Raw genomic sequence first — 17,897 nt, 5'->3', positions numbered from 1 at the left:
ATTTATAGGGTTTCACCTTGCCAGTGTATACAGAGAACACAATACACCTTTCCTGAAAGACTCGCTCTATTGAATTAACATCTAAAACCTTAGGGCTGATTGCTGCACAATTACAATTAGACAGTAGGATCCTTGCATACACAAGTTTGGATTTTTAAAAACAGGTAACATTTAATTTTTGCTTTGTTTTGTAAAAAAAAGTATAGAAATTGTAAATGCTTCACAAATACCATTGCTTTGTATGTTTTTCGGTACGTCACTTTATAAGTGTGCATTCAGTTTCTCTTAAAGTTATTTTGTTGCATACCTTTCTTATTGAAAATATTCTACAACTGTTGCTTTCTGTATGTATGTACAGTGTGTATTTATGTATGTATGTTTTACCAATACTAAGCAGCTGGCTAAATCCAGAAATAACGTAGTCCTTTTTGCTGAATTGCAGCAGAGCAAAAGCAACATGTAAAGGTACTGTGCCTCATAGATTTAAGTTTTGTGATGTTTTGTAAATATATTCATTTTGTTATCTGAGCCATAACAGAGACTGAAGATTGTACTTATAGATTAATTCTGCTACAAGAAGTAACACGAGCAAGAAGCATTGATAACATTTGTACTGACTCTTAACGTGAACGTCAAAAATATCAACTCAATTTGATTTCATTTGGGAGGTACAAAAACAAAAAATAAACTGGACCAAAAATGTCTAATTGCTTCAAACAAAATATATATTAAATGGTTATATGCTGGTATATTTTTATTTGACAATACACAAAGTCACCCAGGATATGCAATAATTAATTACAGGGTCAATTTTTTTTCACCATAAATATATTTTATTACATTTTCTTGTTTTATAACATTTATTAACTGGTGTTTTGTTTTACACTGTTATAAAAGACAGAGTAATTCATTCACCAATTTCTGTTTCAATAGTCAACTCATTGTGTGTACGGTAACTATGCTCTGAAAATAGATAGATACTGAAACTTCAATTCAGGGAGCAATATGAATATTTCACAAAGGCTTTATATAATAACGGTTCTGTTCTATTCACATGGATGCAAGCCTCTATTTATTTCATATTTGTGCTGTTGTAATTCCATGAAGAATCCATTGTTTTTAAGGATGCTTATAAAGATATACCACATCGATTGATTTAAAAAATGAATCAAATATTTTAATAGTTGATCAAAAGACAAGAGATAAAGTTGACCTCGGTAGAAAAAAAGTAATATGAATGGTCTGATATCTCCCAGTATACAGCTCTGGCCAAAAGGTTTGCATCACCTATAATTTCAGGATTGAGACATCATTTTCCATTACTCCAGTGCATTACTACAAAAAGTGGTTCACTTCAGTCTTGTCATCTTGGGGTTCCAGTGGTTATTAAAACCTAATTAGAGCTGATAGTTCCATTTGCATCACCCGGCACCTGCATATTATCCTGGGAAATCTAAATCTATCCTTAACCCAACAACCATGCACTCTTGACCTGCAGGTGGTCTCAATTCCTAGCAAGTCCTTTCAGTTGTGTTTACCCAGAAACCTGTCTGCAGAATCTTGGGCTCATTTGGGATACCTTTTTACTTTTTACTGCAGTAAATACTTGTCAAAGGAGCTGACTGAATCCAACAATGTCTCATAAAAACAGGGGGATTTGCAAACTGGTGCTGGTTTAACATTGCACCAGGCTGTGAACAGACCATGCCAAAATCAGTTGGTGAGTAAGGGGTTAAAATACACTGTTCATAATAAGATTTCAGAGATTTGTGTTTCTCATGAAAATGGGCTGTTAATAATTGCGACATTGACTGTGGTTTGAGGTGACCGCAGTCAGGATTTTGGAGACTTCTAACTCAAGAGGCGACTAGCTGAGGAGGCCGAGTTAGGGAATGCAGCATAATGCCAAGCGGGAAATCTTATTTCAATTGGTCCTATGAACAATACCCCTCTCAAATTACAATGGATTGGAAGGGGGGGGGTTCAGCTCCTCCTCTGGATATACTGCAAACAATGCTCCTCCTTTCCTGCTCTCTGATTGGTGAAGAGTTTATATATTTACACCATCAACATATCAACACACACCACAACTTTCAAATCTTTAGAAAAAAAGGTCTAGAGGAGAGTTTGGCCAGTGATCTAGTTTGAATAGTTATCAAAGGATAATCGCAACATCTTCAGCTTTCTTTAATAAAATAGATTTTGAAAAACAAGGTTTTCTTGCTGGAATGAATATATCTGAGTCTAGTTATCGTAGAGAGGAGAATTCTCAGCCCAGGGGCGACTGTTCATGGGTGGGAGCCCACAGCCCAGGCTGTGATCCAGGGCTTGGGTTCGACCAGACACTAGTGGGAGATCCAGGTTCTGCTGCTGCCGTTGAGATCCAGACTGCCAGCCCTGAGTCCAGGTTTGGATTAGATACGACTCCAGGAAGCTTGGAGGGGAAATCCAGAGAAGAATCAAGGATTCGGCGGCCCATGAATGCCTTCATGGTCTGGGCTAAAGACGAAAGGAAACGTCTGGCTCTGCAAAACCCTGATCTGCACAATGCAGTCCTGAGCAAAATGTTAGGTAAAAAAAAGTTTAATTGCTAACACTGACTTTATTTGTATATATATATATATATATATATATATATATATATATATATATATATATATATATATATATATATTAACCAGACAGCTTGATACTGCACATTTATGGTTTCCAGAGTTATTTTTCAATGCTGCAATTATATTATAATTATAATCATATTATGATTACTGTGAATTGAGAAATATACCTTTCATATAATTTATCCATAAGGACATTTTGGATATGCAAATATTTTTCTCAAGTGCACCTTTTTGTTCTTTTATTAATTTAATGCTTCTGCAGTTTAAATGCTTCAGCTGTACATGCACTTTATTTGTTTCGAACAAGCATTGACAGCCTTTTGATTGTTAAAAAACATTTTCATAACTTTAGTAAATATGATTCTTTATTGTAAAAAAAGGACATTCTTTCATGGATGTCATTGCAGTTAACAAATACATTACTCACAGAAATACAAAATTAGTAAAAACCAAAAAAAAAAAAAAAACTTTTTTTCTTCTTCTTTGATTTGCACAGGGCAGTCCTGGAAAGCTTTGAGTTCGATTGAAAAACGTCCATTTGTGGAAGAAGCAGAGAGGCTGCGAGTCCAGCATCTCCAGGATCATCCCAATTACAAATACCGCCCAAGGAGAAAGAAGCAAGCCAAGAAAATCAAAAGGATGGAGCCAAACCTTCTCCACAGCCTTTCCCAGACTTGTGGTGGTGAAAACTTCAGTATGAATCACCACAATGGGAGCCACCACCAACTGCCTCCGCTTACCCACTTCAGAGACCTTCATCCCATGGGCTCTGAGCTTGAGAGCTATGGGCTGCCAACCCCTGAGATGTCTCCTCTGGACGTGCTGGAGGAGAGTGACCCAGTCTTCTTCCCGCCCCACATGCATGAAGACTTGAACCTGGTGCCATGGATTAACTACCACAACCACAACCACCACCAACACCACCACCACCACCCACAACACCACTCCCAGAAATCATCAGAGTGCCATCAAGAGAAGGCACACATTACGAGAGCTGAAGGGACGCACATCTCCTTCTCCCCGAGCCCTGATGTCATGAAGAACCCTCACACTCGCAGTGTCTACTACAACCAGTTATATTCAGGAGCCCAGCCCAGTTTCTCAGGCCATCTTGGCCAGCTTTCTCCTCCACCAGAGGCTCACCAGGTGGACAATGTGGAGCACTCGGAGTTCTGGACGGAAATGGACCGCAATGAGTTTGACCAGTACCTCAACATGAGCAGGACTCGTCTTGATGGGCTGGGACAGACGTACAACGTCTCTTTGTCCAAGGTGACTCCTAGACATGTATCTTGCGAGGAGAGCCCTTTGATATCAGCTTTGTCAGATGCCAGTAATGCTGTGTACTACAGCACTTGCATCACAGGGTAAATTGCAATGTGTGGTTATTGGAAAAAAAAAAAAAAGGTCTATAATGTATGTCATATAGTAAACATAAATCGAAAGATAACCCAATAAAAAATACATTCACTCTTACTAAAAAGGAAATTTAGACAAACATTTTAACGAAAAGTCTCTATCAATGTCTTTATAATATTTTTACATTATTAGAGACATTGTTTATTATGATTGATCGTTTAAAATGATGGATATATATTTTTTTTTCAACTTAGTGATTTCCCATTTAGATAATTTAAAGATACAATGTTGATGCCTGACCAAATATTTTTCAGACTAACTATAAACATGGGTTTCAAGTGGAAATTGCTTACACATAATGTACTCTAGTATGCATAATGTATATCAAATCTGTGATGTAATTTTAACAGTACTATAATATTGTTTTTTGTTTTATTTTTATCATATTCACTGGTTCTCAGCTATGAATTGTTTTATATATAAAAATCTAAAAGTTTCATGCAATCGTTACTCTTTCATTAAGACGTGATTCTAACGTTTTGCTGACAAAATGATCAGATTTACCAGATGTGGTAACATCATGGGCCTCAACCCTTCGAATACAATGAAAAAGATACTAGCTGTTTAAGCCCATATGTAATAAGCATTTAATTGGAACCATCTGCCGTCCAGAGAGAAGTGATTGTTGCGTGTATCTGAAGAGAGATTCTTCTAAGATCATTTCTCCCAGAGTGCATGCCATACAGCACCGGAGGGTAGCACTGGGATTTTACAGGAATAGTTTAGAACTGAATATGCATTGTAGATTATGTTAGCTGAAACTGCTGGGTCTGCCTGCGGTATAGCTGTCTTTGTTTTATATTGGATTATACAAAACAAAAAGTGTGTGTGTTTGGGATTATCATGAAACAATATCTCTGCTGATTTTGCAGAACATTCCAAAAGTTAATTAAAAGGACAAAATTATTTGTACATTTTTTTTATTAGTATCATCTCTGTAAATAGTTACAATTGTTACTATCTTTGAAATTTGTTTCTAATTGTTTTAATAATAAAATTTGTAATGCTTATTGTGTGTGTGTTTCAAGCATTTGGTATATTTCGATATTTGAAAGTATCACATTTTAAGAGGTACGGCTGCATTCATATAGGGCTAAAACACATTTACTGTCACAGCTATTGCTTCATGAATACAGCTCATTGTGTATGCTGTGAAAGACTCACCCTTGTTTTTAGTACTACTATACCAAGATTAGACCCTGTGATAACATGATGAGCATCTGAGAAGTAAAGACATGTTTAAAAACCCAAAATGTTTAGGTTTTAGTTCACAGCACTTTCTTATTCCATTTTTGATAAACCACAGAGTAGACTTTGCCAGCAAACCAATTATTTCAAAACCACTAGCTAAAAACACAGCATGTTTTCAAAAGAGGACAAAATAGGGACTATTTTAAAAGGTTTTTAATACAAATACACACACACACACACACACATATATATATATATATATATATATATATATATATATATATATATATATATATATATATATATAGATATATAGATAGTATATAGATATATATGTGTCAATATATATATATATATATATATCTATATATATATATATATATATGTATGTCATATATATATATATCAAATATATATATATATATATATCTATATGTATATACATATATATTATACATGTATATATAGTATATATATATATATATATATATATATATATATATATATATATATATATATATATCAAATAAAAATGCATTGTGCATATATGCACATATATACCACAGTAAATCATATATGCACTTGTTTTAGTAAATTGTTGTATGTGGAAATAAAGTTCAGTGTTTGCTTGTTTCTTGCCCCCAATTGACGGGTGGTAAAATTTGTTAGAATGTCAAGACAGAGGCAAGCCCTGCTAAACCACACAGCGGCAGGATCACTGGTTCATGTCTGGGAAGTGCATTCAAGGAGAGATATTCTCTCCTGAATAGATATCACATTCTGATGAGCCTTCCCAGAGTGGAAAGATATTGTGTAACCTTTTGAGACAGCCTTCTGTTCAACCTCCGGCACCATTTCTCCAGTGTAATGCCTTTATATTTCACAGTACCGAACAATTTCACGTGGGGGGGAGGGGGGCGGAGTGGGGCCTCACCCTCCTCACCTCCCTCACCTGTCACTGCAACTCTACTGTCTTTACTACTACTGAGTCGGGCTACATCAAACAGAGTTCACTGCATATAGTTAGATAATTAGGTGTTTTTATAACACATCAGTTTCTGAATTTTCCAGCAATAGATATGTAATTCTAAGTAATTTCACAAGTTATTAAGTCTCGGTATTTTTATTATTAATATTATTTAAAGTGCCCTTGCCCCATTTTGCTTAGAAACCATTATGCAGTTTTATTTTGTTTTGTTTTGTTTTGGGTTTTTTTGTTATTTTTGGTAAATTCCATTAAAAAGATTAGCTTATAAATTAGAGTTAGTAATAGACTGCAAACATTATGTCATTGTTTTTAAAAACAGCCCGGGTATTTGGCAGGACTCCATAGCAAGCAATGGAAGCAGAATATCTCAGTCGGTATCCTGTGTAAGGATGACATGTACAGAGGAAACACCCTATAGAATATGACACATAGTGAATCACACAGATGCAGTGTTAGTCAGAACATGGCTACTCAGCAGAGTAACAGGATCATGATATGCACATTTATATTACAGCAATAGCACCACCATATATTTTGATTTAATTCAGTGCTTGGTTGTAAAGTATGTGCTTTTCTGTTTTTTTGGATTTTTTTGTTTTGTTTTGTCTTTAAAAGCTAAGAGATAAATAATATATGGGGAAAGATAGACTCTCCTCTAAAAACAATCAATCACTCTACAGGTGTAGCATTTCAGCTTCTTCTCACCCGGAACTTCTATACGCTCTCACCTTGCTACTGTTTCAGGTAGAAAGCCAATCAATAAAACCACATCAAAGGGTAACCTACACTGTACTCATTCGGATGGAGATCTTGTCATGCCTGGAGAGCTACAGTAGAAGACTGCAGATTAATAATTGTACTTTTTCTAGTTCACAATTAACTTTTATAACCCTAGCTGCTTGGGTCTTGATTTGGTTTTTGTTTCCTGAATTAATGATATATAATAAGTTGCTTCCCTAAATCATTGCTTTTAGTGTTCATGGTATATTTGAATTTGCGAGTGATGTTTCCCTATGATCATTCGGTTACTGGTACATTTGGACAGTAAATATCTTTTAAATATCCTCTTCATATTGAAGCCTCCAGAAAATGTTGGCCAGAATTGTAGGTCACGTTTGAGACGGCCTGACCTGACCTGCCCTGGATAATGACAGGCGGATGGATATCCCACTGGTGATATGATGGTTCCAAAGAACTGTCAAGTTTGCTTTTGGTTCTATGATGAAACCAAGACACTACTGTAGCTTAAACTAAAGTACTGTAAATCCCTTATAACATTAGGCACCAATACCGGCATAGTATGGGAACCATAGATAAATGCAATTCAGAACAGCATGCACTATTGCTATCTGAAACACAAGCAATGTTTATATGTTTGGTAGATCTAGGGCATGTTTTTAATGAAAACATTGTGGATTGCAGCAAAAGATGGATTATGCAAAACATGAGAGAAAAAGACTAATTTAGAACATCAAATAGATACAAAGAATCAAATAATGAAATAGCAAGAACAAAACTTTCATGTGGGGAAAAAACTCCAAACCTCATAAATGTTATCCTCTTTCATCAGCTGTGATACCCTCCCCCTCGATAAATGATTCATTAGCAGCAGCTAAGTCTAAAGATTATCACGGCTCTCATACTGGTAAAATTGTATTTAAAAACCAGAAAACAGAAACTTTTTTTGTTTACATTTTGTGGTTTTCCTTGAGGGAAATAAAAGTCTAACCACAAGACAGCGGTTGGTGGAAGGATGCCATTGGGAGCCCAGGAACGGATATACTAATTTAAAAACCTGCATCCCAGAGGAACTGTGGAATTAAAGCTGCCATTCATCTCTGCAGATTCCCACAATTTACAACATTGTCTTCCATTAACTTGTTCCCTTAATAACCAAGAATGATATCCCTGATAGAAAGGTCTGGTTTGGATTTGTACAGGGTTGTAAGTACAGTAATACTTTCAAAACAGTGCCAAGATTCTCTTTCTATACAGCAAGCCTTCAAAGCAAATTAAGACTTGTATGTATAACTAGAACATCTGTAGGATTTTAAACAATCTTTGCTGCTGTTTTTCTAGAGTGGGATTCAAGCCTAGGCATTCATTTTTGGGTAAGACAAGAAAAAGGCCTGTGCTTAACTGCTCACTTTTCATAACATCAACTCTACCCATCTTTAGCTGATAGCAGAGTATACTTTTTCACTTTTTCTTAGCAGACAAATTGTTAATTCAAATAATTAGTAGCAGCAGCAGCATGCATGCATGTGCGAATATAACTCTGGATTTCCAGCGTGGTTTGCAAAAGGTGTAAAATAATATATATAATTTGACTGAGCTGCAATGATATGGTTAATGATCCAGAACAGGTAAATATTCAAGAAACACTGTTTGTTTGTTTGTTTGTTTTTATGAAAACAAGAATACAATAATAAAACAGACCGTACTAGGATGTTTAGGGGTTAAGGCGTTTATAATTAAATAAAATATTGGTCATTAACACTAAAGCAGTGTCTTGAATGTAGTCTGGAGGTGGCTATAACACACAGACTATACGTTTTCCAAGTGCCTTAACACTCTAAGGCATGCAAATTTCAATACAATGTACTGGGCTTTCCCTGGAAAAATATTATAAATAAATACAGTACAGGAATGCCACTACAAATTAAAGAGGTGGCTAGAATACAATCCATAGCTATTTGTTAAATTCGTGACATTTTCTATCAGGGACCTTGTAAATGGTGGCACAGAATAAGACAGAGATGCACAGGTTTTGCAGGAAACACACTCACAGTTTATTATTTACACTATTTACAGGAAAACAGAACAAAATAACAAAATAAATCAAAACAGGCCATAGGCAGTCCGAAGGGTTAATGTCCCAGGGAGAAGCCTTATTAGGGAGTTTCCCCAAAATGTTTTCAAGGCAGGTTTTCAAGTCCCCCTTGTTTCCAGTCCTTATTTTCTCCACTCTCAGCCCACTGGTATCCCCTGGAATGAGCCTCTGTAGAAAAGTATAAAGGGAAACAATCTTCAGGACAAAAGTTAAAAACACAATACTCCCTTCTGTAGCCCTGATCTCACTGCCTGTCTTCCTTCAAGCTCCAGCCAGAGGCTCCAGGTAAAGTAGCTCCCTATCAGAGGCTCCTCCTCTCCAATCAGCCTGGACCTATAGACTACCCACAGGGGTCCTTACCAACATGGCCAACCAGAGAGAGGTACCTCCTTGTATCTACCTTACCTGACCTCACAAAGACGGCAACCTTAAGGGCTCTCTCCACCATCCTTGCGAGGGGAGCCTACAGTTGACATCAGCGCCACCTATAGTCAGAAAACTGGACATGCTTCAGTACCTTCACCTTGTTACAGACATGCTCTTAGCGGCAGCAGCCAAGCTTTATTCAGTGATTCATGCAAGTCTTTGTAGACACGCTTACCTGCTCTAACCTGTAGCGAGGTACCTTCCCATCTGCTACATGGGACCATGCTAATCCCAACATGCTGTAAAAGCAGGCATGGGTGAAATGTGATTGAGTGCTTTTTATTTAGGGGTCTGTTTATTGAACTAAATTAAACGTGTTCTTAAAAGACAGACATGGCCTAAAGAGACTGATATGTTCAATGTTTGATTATAAGAACCTTGATACACAGTAGGCCCCTATAAGAGTGACAGTTATATTTCAATCCCCCCCGCTGCTTATATCAGTTGAATGGACCTCTTCGTATGCTTGTGTGGTTTTGTGTGTAACAGTTGGGTTGTAAGACTCAGAGTATGAGAATTGTGTGGTCTTAGTCCAGACATTTTGGCTTTGCTCGAGGTTTTCCCTGTCGACTCGTCGAAGGACATGATGTAACCTTGAGGCTCTGGAATGTTTAATTTGCTTCTTCCCTACGACCTGGCTGTTTTAAGGTATGCAAGAAATGTTACATTCTAATGACCTCAGTTTTTCAAATAAGCAGTAATTTTAGTCCCCTGTCAGGGCTTATCTACACACCATGATTTTTTTTTTTTGAGAGAGAGAGAGAGAGAGTCTACAGGAGTATTAACAGTCCTTGATAAATTTATGTTTTGTTTCTTAAAAGATTTTTAAGTTTAAAAAAATAAATACAGACAAATGAAAGAAGTAATCTGTGATATCTTGGGAATTTTGCAATGCGACAACAAACAGGTAGAGAAAACAAGCAGAATTCACATTCCGAACCTCTGAAAATTCAATTTGTTATAATAAACACTTTCAAACTCCAGCAAGGGAGTAAGACACAGGTTTTTCCTGCTGATGCTGCAAAAGAATGTCAGTATAAAGCAGTCTGTTTCCTTACGATGACAAGAACAAAAATAAAGCCAAAGTAGCCCTGTTATGCTTCACGACTGTAATTTCAAATAAATTGCAACTATTAAACATCCTGTCTCTTAAATGAACCAACATGTTAACATGCCTTTTACTGCTCTTTGAATATTCACTTTTCTTTTGCAAGCCACGCTGACACATTTCTTGCGTGATTTTGGCACGTAACTCCCTTGCACTTCCTCTCGTTTTTTTTTTTTTCAGTGCCTTATTCTTGGCTGTCTCTTCCTGGCAGAGATCACCTGTGGCTTATTTGATTTATTTAATTTGAGAATGTCACCACTGCTTCCTCTCTCCTGTTATTTCAGTTGCCTTTTTGCTTCCTGCTCAGTAAGAACCAGCTCTGCCATGTCAAAAACTTGCAAAAAAAAATACATATATATAAAAAATTAAAAACCCTGGTATAAGCACACACAAATGAATTGTGGAATGTTGGCTCCTAGGCTGATTGAAGAAACTTACATAATCTTTTTTATGTTGTTTGGCCTAGAACTAACGTTAAGGTTGATGAGGCATGCTTAGTCCAATGCAACCTCCATACCTGTAGCACCTCTATGTGAATTCCAATGGAATTGTTAATAAATAATACTTTCCAAATATTGAAAGATGGCGTTTCAGTTAGGATATGGATATCTAATTTACTTGTCAAATAAAGATTTCCAGACCTCCAGTCACTACTGTGAATTGGAAATTGTTTTCAGACAGCCCTACAAAATCCTCAAAAAAAAGAATTGTGTATGTGAAACAGGCCGCTCCCTTTCCAAACAGAGCACAGACTACGGAGCTAATAGTGTACCAGAGTATGGGGACCTTGGAACCTTGAGGGTTTTACTGAAAATGCCAGACCTTTAACATGACGAATAAACATCATTTGCTACCATAAATAAGAAACTTTAAGTAACGATTGAAATCAATATCCTGATAACCTTATTTATGTCAAAGCTGCCATTATATTGAGGACCCAAAGTACTGATGTGCAACAGTGGTATTACTTTAAGAATCTGTGAAGAAAATAACTTGCACAAGAGCTCTGAAATGAACAATTAGTGGCTCAGAAGGGACAAGAAGATGATTTTACCACTAATTTACGCCACTTCTAATGTCTTAAGTCAATGGTGTTTGTTCTTTATTATAACATCCACACTTCTGCCAGAGATATGAAGTGCTGTCACGTCTTGACACAAAGAGATTTGCACTCAATAGACCTGAACAACAGTGCCTGGCATTTATACATCCCCAGGCCTCTTCCTTCAACAGAGACACATTGGTATGCCACTAGTGCTGTGATCCTATGCAGTAGAATGCTACTGAGAGCTAGACTTACCAAACTCATTCCTCACTTCAACTGAGGATAAGACTAGTGTATTAACTCTGTGGTTTTAACAAATGGGGTATTAAAAAACAATCTAATGTGACAGATATAAGCATTATCAACTTCATGATACCATGTGCAAAATACTGAAGGAGTCGTTTTTACCGCCAAACTATCGAGCTACCAGATTCACTTTCACTCAACTCAAATGACCCTCAATTATCCTTCCACCTCTCTATAAATTCACTTCCTGTGCAGCAGGTACTGTATTCCTGAAACAGCTAAACGGCGTGGTGTTAAATGGACTTGGGTCAAAGTGAAAATAATGGCTGGAAAACTAAACAGAAGAAAGAACTAAAAGACCTGCTAGAAAGTTGTTAAGGTTGGCCAAGACTTGGGTATTTCCTCTTTAGTGGCTCTGAAGATTTCTCCAGTACCTGTACTGCATGTTCTTTTGTAGTGAGGGGGGGTGGTGGTGCATGTACCTACAGGGACCAGCAGTATTTTTTTTTAATTATTATTATTTTGTCATTTGTCACGAAGTCGTCAATAGAGTCTGAAAATATGTTTGAGAAAGAGCTCCAGAGGCACACAGGCACCGCTGAAAGTTCCGATGAAAACAGGAAACTACGAGCAGCATGATGCAACGGAAAGGAGACAAACAAGAGAACTGCTGGTACGAGGAAGAACAAGGACGCTGACAGGATATTTGGAAGCGGGGGTTGTGAAATCGTGTTTATCTAACCGGCACAGCACCTCACAGTATTACTTACAATCCAGCCAGCTGGTGTTAAGCTACACGTTTGCAGTCATCAATCTTGCTAAAGAAACAAAGTACTATTTCAATGGTCTAAATACCACCTGCCTTTAAAGCTGTAGTAATGATGTAGGTGTGATTAATTGACCCCATTATTAACTGCACAAAATGCAGTACAATAGACCAGTGGGTTTAGGGCATCAGTATTAAGATCTACCACTGTATAGCTCATTAATGTATACCCAGTTAATTTGCAGTAACAAAATGGAACCCACTTATGATACAATGCACTGCAATGTTAGTGTGGCCAAAATACGGCAGTATACGGCTTGTTTTTGTATTAATATAAAGTATTGTTGTAAGGTAGCTGTTGCAGGCATGTGAGCTTGTATCATACAGGACAGCTGTTTAAAGAGATGGTCAGAGCTGAATTTAAGATAGTACATCTCAGCTCTCGTGTTATGAATGACGATAATATAAGCAAAACACATTTCAATGAATGGGTAACAGCACATCACTTCAGCAGTTATTTATACCACACAAAATAAAGCATTAACAACACTGTTGGTTTTTCACCTCGCATCGAGACAGAGACAGCTCATAAAGGACGTGCCTGCTGTGTTAGGAGATATTAAACGGAAACAGATTTAAAAAAAAAAAAAAAAAAAAAAACAAGATTAAATGGCAAAATGTAACAGCCTTTGACATGACCACTTTGAGCATGGTATTCTGTAATCCACCCCTGCAGTTCAACACAAGTAAAACACATTTATCAGTTTGGAATCACATCCAACACAAACAGCAAGCTTTACTTGATAATTAGGAATGTGTTTTTTGGGTGACTGGATACCTGCTGTTCCAGGATAACCTTAGTCAGTCTGCAGAATGCCACAGGCTGCAGAGCAGGAGAATGACTTCATCGTGACAGATACCAAACATTTATCCAGCACTCCACCCCATCCCATGTTAAAGAAACACTGTTGCCAAAAATGCAGAAATACTCTAAGTTCAAATAACAGTTCTAAACAGCTAGGAAACATGTGGCCATTATCAGCCTTGAAGAATGAGGTTCCTTAACCAAGGGATGCAGAAGTGAGATAAACTATTGAAATCTGACAAGCCTTGTTAAAACCCCAGCATCCCACAAACATGCCTGATTGTTCAATTTAATACAACAGTATGATTCATGTACCTAAGGTAGTTTTAGAGCTGCAAACATGCAAGCTTTCTCCCTACTTCAAGGTTCATGCTCTGTCACTTTAATGGAGATAATAACCCTAACAGATTGTCTCAGACTTCCAAGTAGAGCGATCACAGGTAGCTAATTAAACTTTACTCACTTTAAACAACCCAGACTGAAATGCGGCCTATAAAACATTTACAAAATGTCTTCACACATTTGTTTGGTTTATAAAAGCAGTTACGCCCACCACAGTGTTCATTAACTGTAGATAATTGACCTTACTATTGCCATGGTCAGTTATTAATGATCAATTATGAAGCACAATCTCTGGTAGCAAGAGGTAAGTGCATTAACCCTCCAGCCAGTTCAACCTGCTTCTTTTGTACCATTTGTGAACTGGTACTGCTTCGGGTTTTTCTGCTTCAAGGTGTACAAGTATCTGCACTATTGTGCTTGGGATTCATTGCATCGTGTTTCATTGAAAACATGTTTCCTGCCCAAGTGAAAAACCCCTTCCTCCAGCATGTGGTTCAGTACCTCCATTTCATTGCAAGCCCACAGCTTTTTCCTGGATCGTTCGGATGGGAATATTATTGACAGGATGCAGCCTAAATATGGTCTGGGAAACAGAAAAACAATGCTTTCTGAAAGTAAGCACATGATTTCATTTGCAGTTTTTTGCTGCTTCAATTGTGCACCTTGGACCACCACCTGGTAAATGTATGTGAAACGTCTGAGCTCATATATTTAAACCTGCAGGCAGTCTTATCAATATGTAAGATCAGCAGGGAGGAGGAAAATAAATCTAAGGAAAATACCTGCCCTGGGAATCCCCCACAGAGCGGCATCCCTTCTGGGGTTAATCCTTCTGTTTGTTATAAACATTCGTTACGTAAAATGTGCCCTATACTCCAATGGAATTGCTGTTTCTATAGCATTGTATTGGAATGATGCACTATATTGAAGTTGGTGTTGCTCTCTTTATTTTAGAATTTTGTTTTCATTGAAGGCATGCGTACTCATACTAGTTTCTTGAAAGAGAAAAATCGATATCTCTTTGTAATGCTGAACCCTGTGTAGTCCACATGCCATCAGTAGTAACATTCCTCCACTTTCATGGAGGCTTTTTTGTTTGTTTTGTTTTGCTTGGGCAGTTTTATCAAATTCAACTGAAGCTGCTATTGGAATTCATGAGCTTCCTCACAATAAAAGGCAACATTTGTAACAAATCCAACCAGCAATTTAGAGTTGGGCTCAGTTCTACAATTTGGCCTGCGCTTTATAATAAAAATGTTGGATGGTTTAGAAACCCAACAGTTTTTTCCTAAACATCTTGAAGGGCTAAGTTGAAAATCAGAATAATGCTTTGTTTGTTTCTAGATGGGACCTGCAAGTACAATGATAAAGGGAAGGATTATGTTGTGCACTTCTCCATTGCATGTCACAGAGAAAACTTCACTCAATTATCACTTTTTTCTTCATTGTTTGGAAAATGTCCAAACTTTAAGCAAAAGTCTACACTTGAGTTTTATATTGTGCACTGCTTACTCTAGTTGCATTGTTAAAGTGCATTTATACAAAGTATATTTTTCCTGGAAGAGATGCTCAAAATGAATTCCCGGTACTAAGCATTGACACCAGGGTGGTGTGTAAATCCTTCAGCGGCTGCACAGTCCTGCCCAGTCCTGGAGCACTGTGGACTGTTGTTCCACTCAAGAATCTTTAAAGTGTAAGCGCTAGTGCCTGGCTGTTTCTGCTGCTCGCCGTGATTTTTCGTAGCTTTGTTGTGGCTTATCAGCTGGGACAGAAGCGGTGGGCCAAGCCTCCGTCTGTTTACAAGAGGCACCAAGCCCGCCAGCTGCTCCAGCACTGATAAGATGAATTGGCTGGAGTTGACCTTGGCAGATGAACCGTTCCTGTCGGGAGCTAATCATAGCACTTCCTTCACCATTACAACAAGAAATGTGTTAACCCTTGCTTGGCTGGAGACGTTCTTGAACTCCAGAAGCCCATTAAAATGTGAAGAGCACACTTTTAAAACAATTACATATTGAGATAGAACTATGAATAGCCTGCATATTGCATTTAATGTGCTTCAGAACGCGTCGCTCAGTGTGCTATACAAATTGCATTCCCAAGTTTGGCACTTCACCGCAATACTTTGACAGACGTGTGTACTCTTCCTGCACGGTAAAAAAAAAAAAAAAAGAAAAGAAAAAAAAACACAGATAAAAATAACATGTTTGTCATAAATTGGAAATACACTGACTGGCAAAAAAAAAAAAAAAAAAAAAAAACAGAACAGACTTGTTAGTAGGTCTTAATATGTATTAATATGTCTAGTAGATAACAGGATACGTCAAGTTACTGAGTAAAAGACAAGGGTCTGTAAGATGGGGAAACTGAAATCTTTATTATGGAAGTTGTTGCAAATTGAATGAAACTACCACAGGGTATATTTGCATCATTCTTGTTGGTTGCATGGGTACAGAATCCGATGTAGGCCCGCTTGTAATTTTAATACTTTTCATTCATTTTTTAAAATTCTTTAAACAGCTTCACTCTGCGGTATGTTGGTTAGTATTATGAGATGTGATAAATACAAAAATATGACACTGTTTAAATATGGAAAAAGCATAGTGAGCCCATAGTGTAATCAAGGGAAATAAGTAAGCCAGACCAGACTTTTACTAGCATTGGAATTCAGTGCTTCTTAGAGATACAAAACTTCCACTCATTTACTGAAAAGATTACTACTCCAATAGGGGTCATGTGGTACAGACTAGCCTCTCCCTGCCTCCCATAAGTGCACAATGCTAGTGAAAAATCGGTGTCATTCATACCCGACAGCAGAATATTGAAAGATGTAGAGTAATGCTTGGTTTCAACACTAGATGGCAGCATCACACAGAAAATATAAATTCATAGCCCTGCCTTCATATCTCCAGTTGTCCATGTTTCCCAATGGAATAAAATGCTGATTTAATTCATTTTATCCAGGTCAGGCTGATGCAAAACTGTTCTGCTCAGCATTGTATAGGTTTAAAAGGTCACCTGTGGCAGTTTCATCTGTTTAAAATACAGATATTATTTTAATGATACATATTGTACAGAAATTACTGTAGTAATATACTATTAATATGCTATACAACACTTTATTAGAAACAGCACACTGTGAAGAAAATGGAGAATAATTATTAACTAAACTAAATAAGGATTGTATGGAACCATTAGGGTCCAACTCCAGCAAGTCAAATTGCAAATTTATACTAAAATATTTGAATGTAATTCTACTTTCTATCTAACTTGAACCCCAGGAGGAGATCTGATACTGTCTTTAGGGTTAGGAATAAATTAAAGGATTGGGATACAGTTGTGATTAGGATTTGGTTTACGTGATTGATTCTCCTGGAGTATTTGCCTCCAGACAAAGCAACAATGTGTCTTTAAGACTGCACCCTGTTGGTCCTTGAACACTTTGGAAAACAAGGAAGTTCTGTCACCTTATACTGGTTATAAGGAACCTGAACTTCTTTCTAATACTTTCAAACACTCAGGCTGCTATATGTACTGCAAACATTCTTGTCGCCAGTACATTGTCATATTAACATGCACCCAAAATCCATCAAGACTCTGATCCTGTCAAACCATAGCAACACAAGCAACCTTAAATAATGACAAGATACAACTCTAACTCAGAGCCTCTGATTTGGGTAAGGCAGCTTGAACCGGGCTGGAGGAGTTGAGAGGTGCAAAACAGTGGTCAAGTTCAGGATGTTAAACCACACGACTTAACAGTAGCTCATACATATTCTAGACAAGTAGTAGAGCAAATTGGTGCAAAAAGAAAAAATTGCCAGTGTGTATTTGTGTCTATCTGCATGTGGATAAGATTGATTTCCATTACATGATAGCAGATGTTAAAACTTCATGTTGATTTGAACTCAGATCTCACCAAGATAAGCGCCAACTAAGACATAGCTTTACAGTAAACTAATGTGATCCATCTGCATCTCCATCCATTTGCATTTATTTTCATCTGATGATGTAGATATCCTTATGCCTAGTGTTTATGGCTGAAGTGTA

At 37.2% G+C, this 17,897-nt stretch overlaps 1 protein-coding gene across 1 annotated transcript; it reads left to right on the top strand.

Annotated features, from left to right (window-relative positions):
• Window positions 1-1,780: 1,780 nt before the first annotated feature.
• LOC121319293 (transcription factor Sox-18A-like) lies at window positions 1,781-4,090 on the top strand. Its single transcript, XM_041256565.1, has 2 exons — window positions 1,781-2,571; window positions 3,115-4,090. Exons 1-2 carry the CDS (start codon window positions 2,229-2,231, stop codon window positions 3,987-3,989), a joined length of 1,218 nt encoding a protein of 405 aa, XP_041112499.1. The 5' UTR covers window positions 1,781-2,228; the 3' UTR covers window positions 3,990-4,090.
• The last annotated feature ends 13,807 nt before the right edge of the window (window positions 4,091-17,897 follow it).

This window comes from Polyodon spathula, chromosome 8, assembly GCF_017654505.1.
Source record: "Polyodon spathula isolate WHYD16114869_AA chromosome 8, ASM1765450v1, whole genome shotgun sequence".
NCBI classification, from domain to species: Eukaryota; Metazoa; Chordata; class Actinopteri; order Acipenseriformes; family Polyodontidae; genus Polyodon; species Polyodon spathula.
This window is presented reverse-complemented; position numbering and strand designations above follow the sequence as displayed.

Excerpts from the sequence above, each read along its gene's own strand:
- LOC121319293 (XM_041256565.1), top strand. The coding sequence starts at position 2,229 with ATGAATATATCTGAGTCTAGTTATCGTAGAGAGGAGAATTCTCAGCCC. Across the intron at positions 2,572-3,114 it reads AGTCCTGAGCAAAATGTTAG|GGCAGTCCTGGAAAGCTTTG; the intron begins GTAAAAAAAAGT and ends TGATTTGCACAG.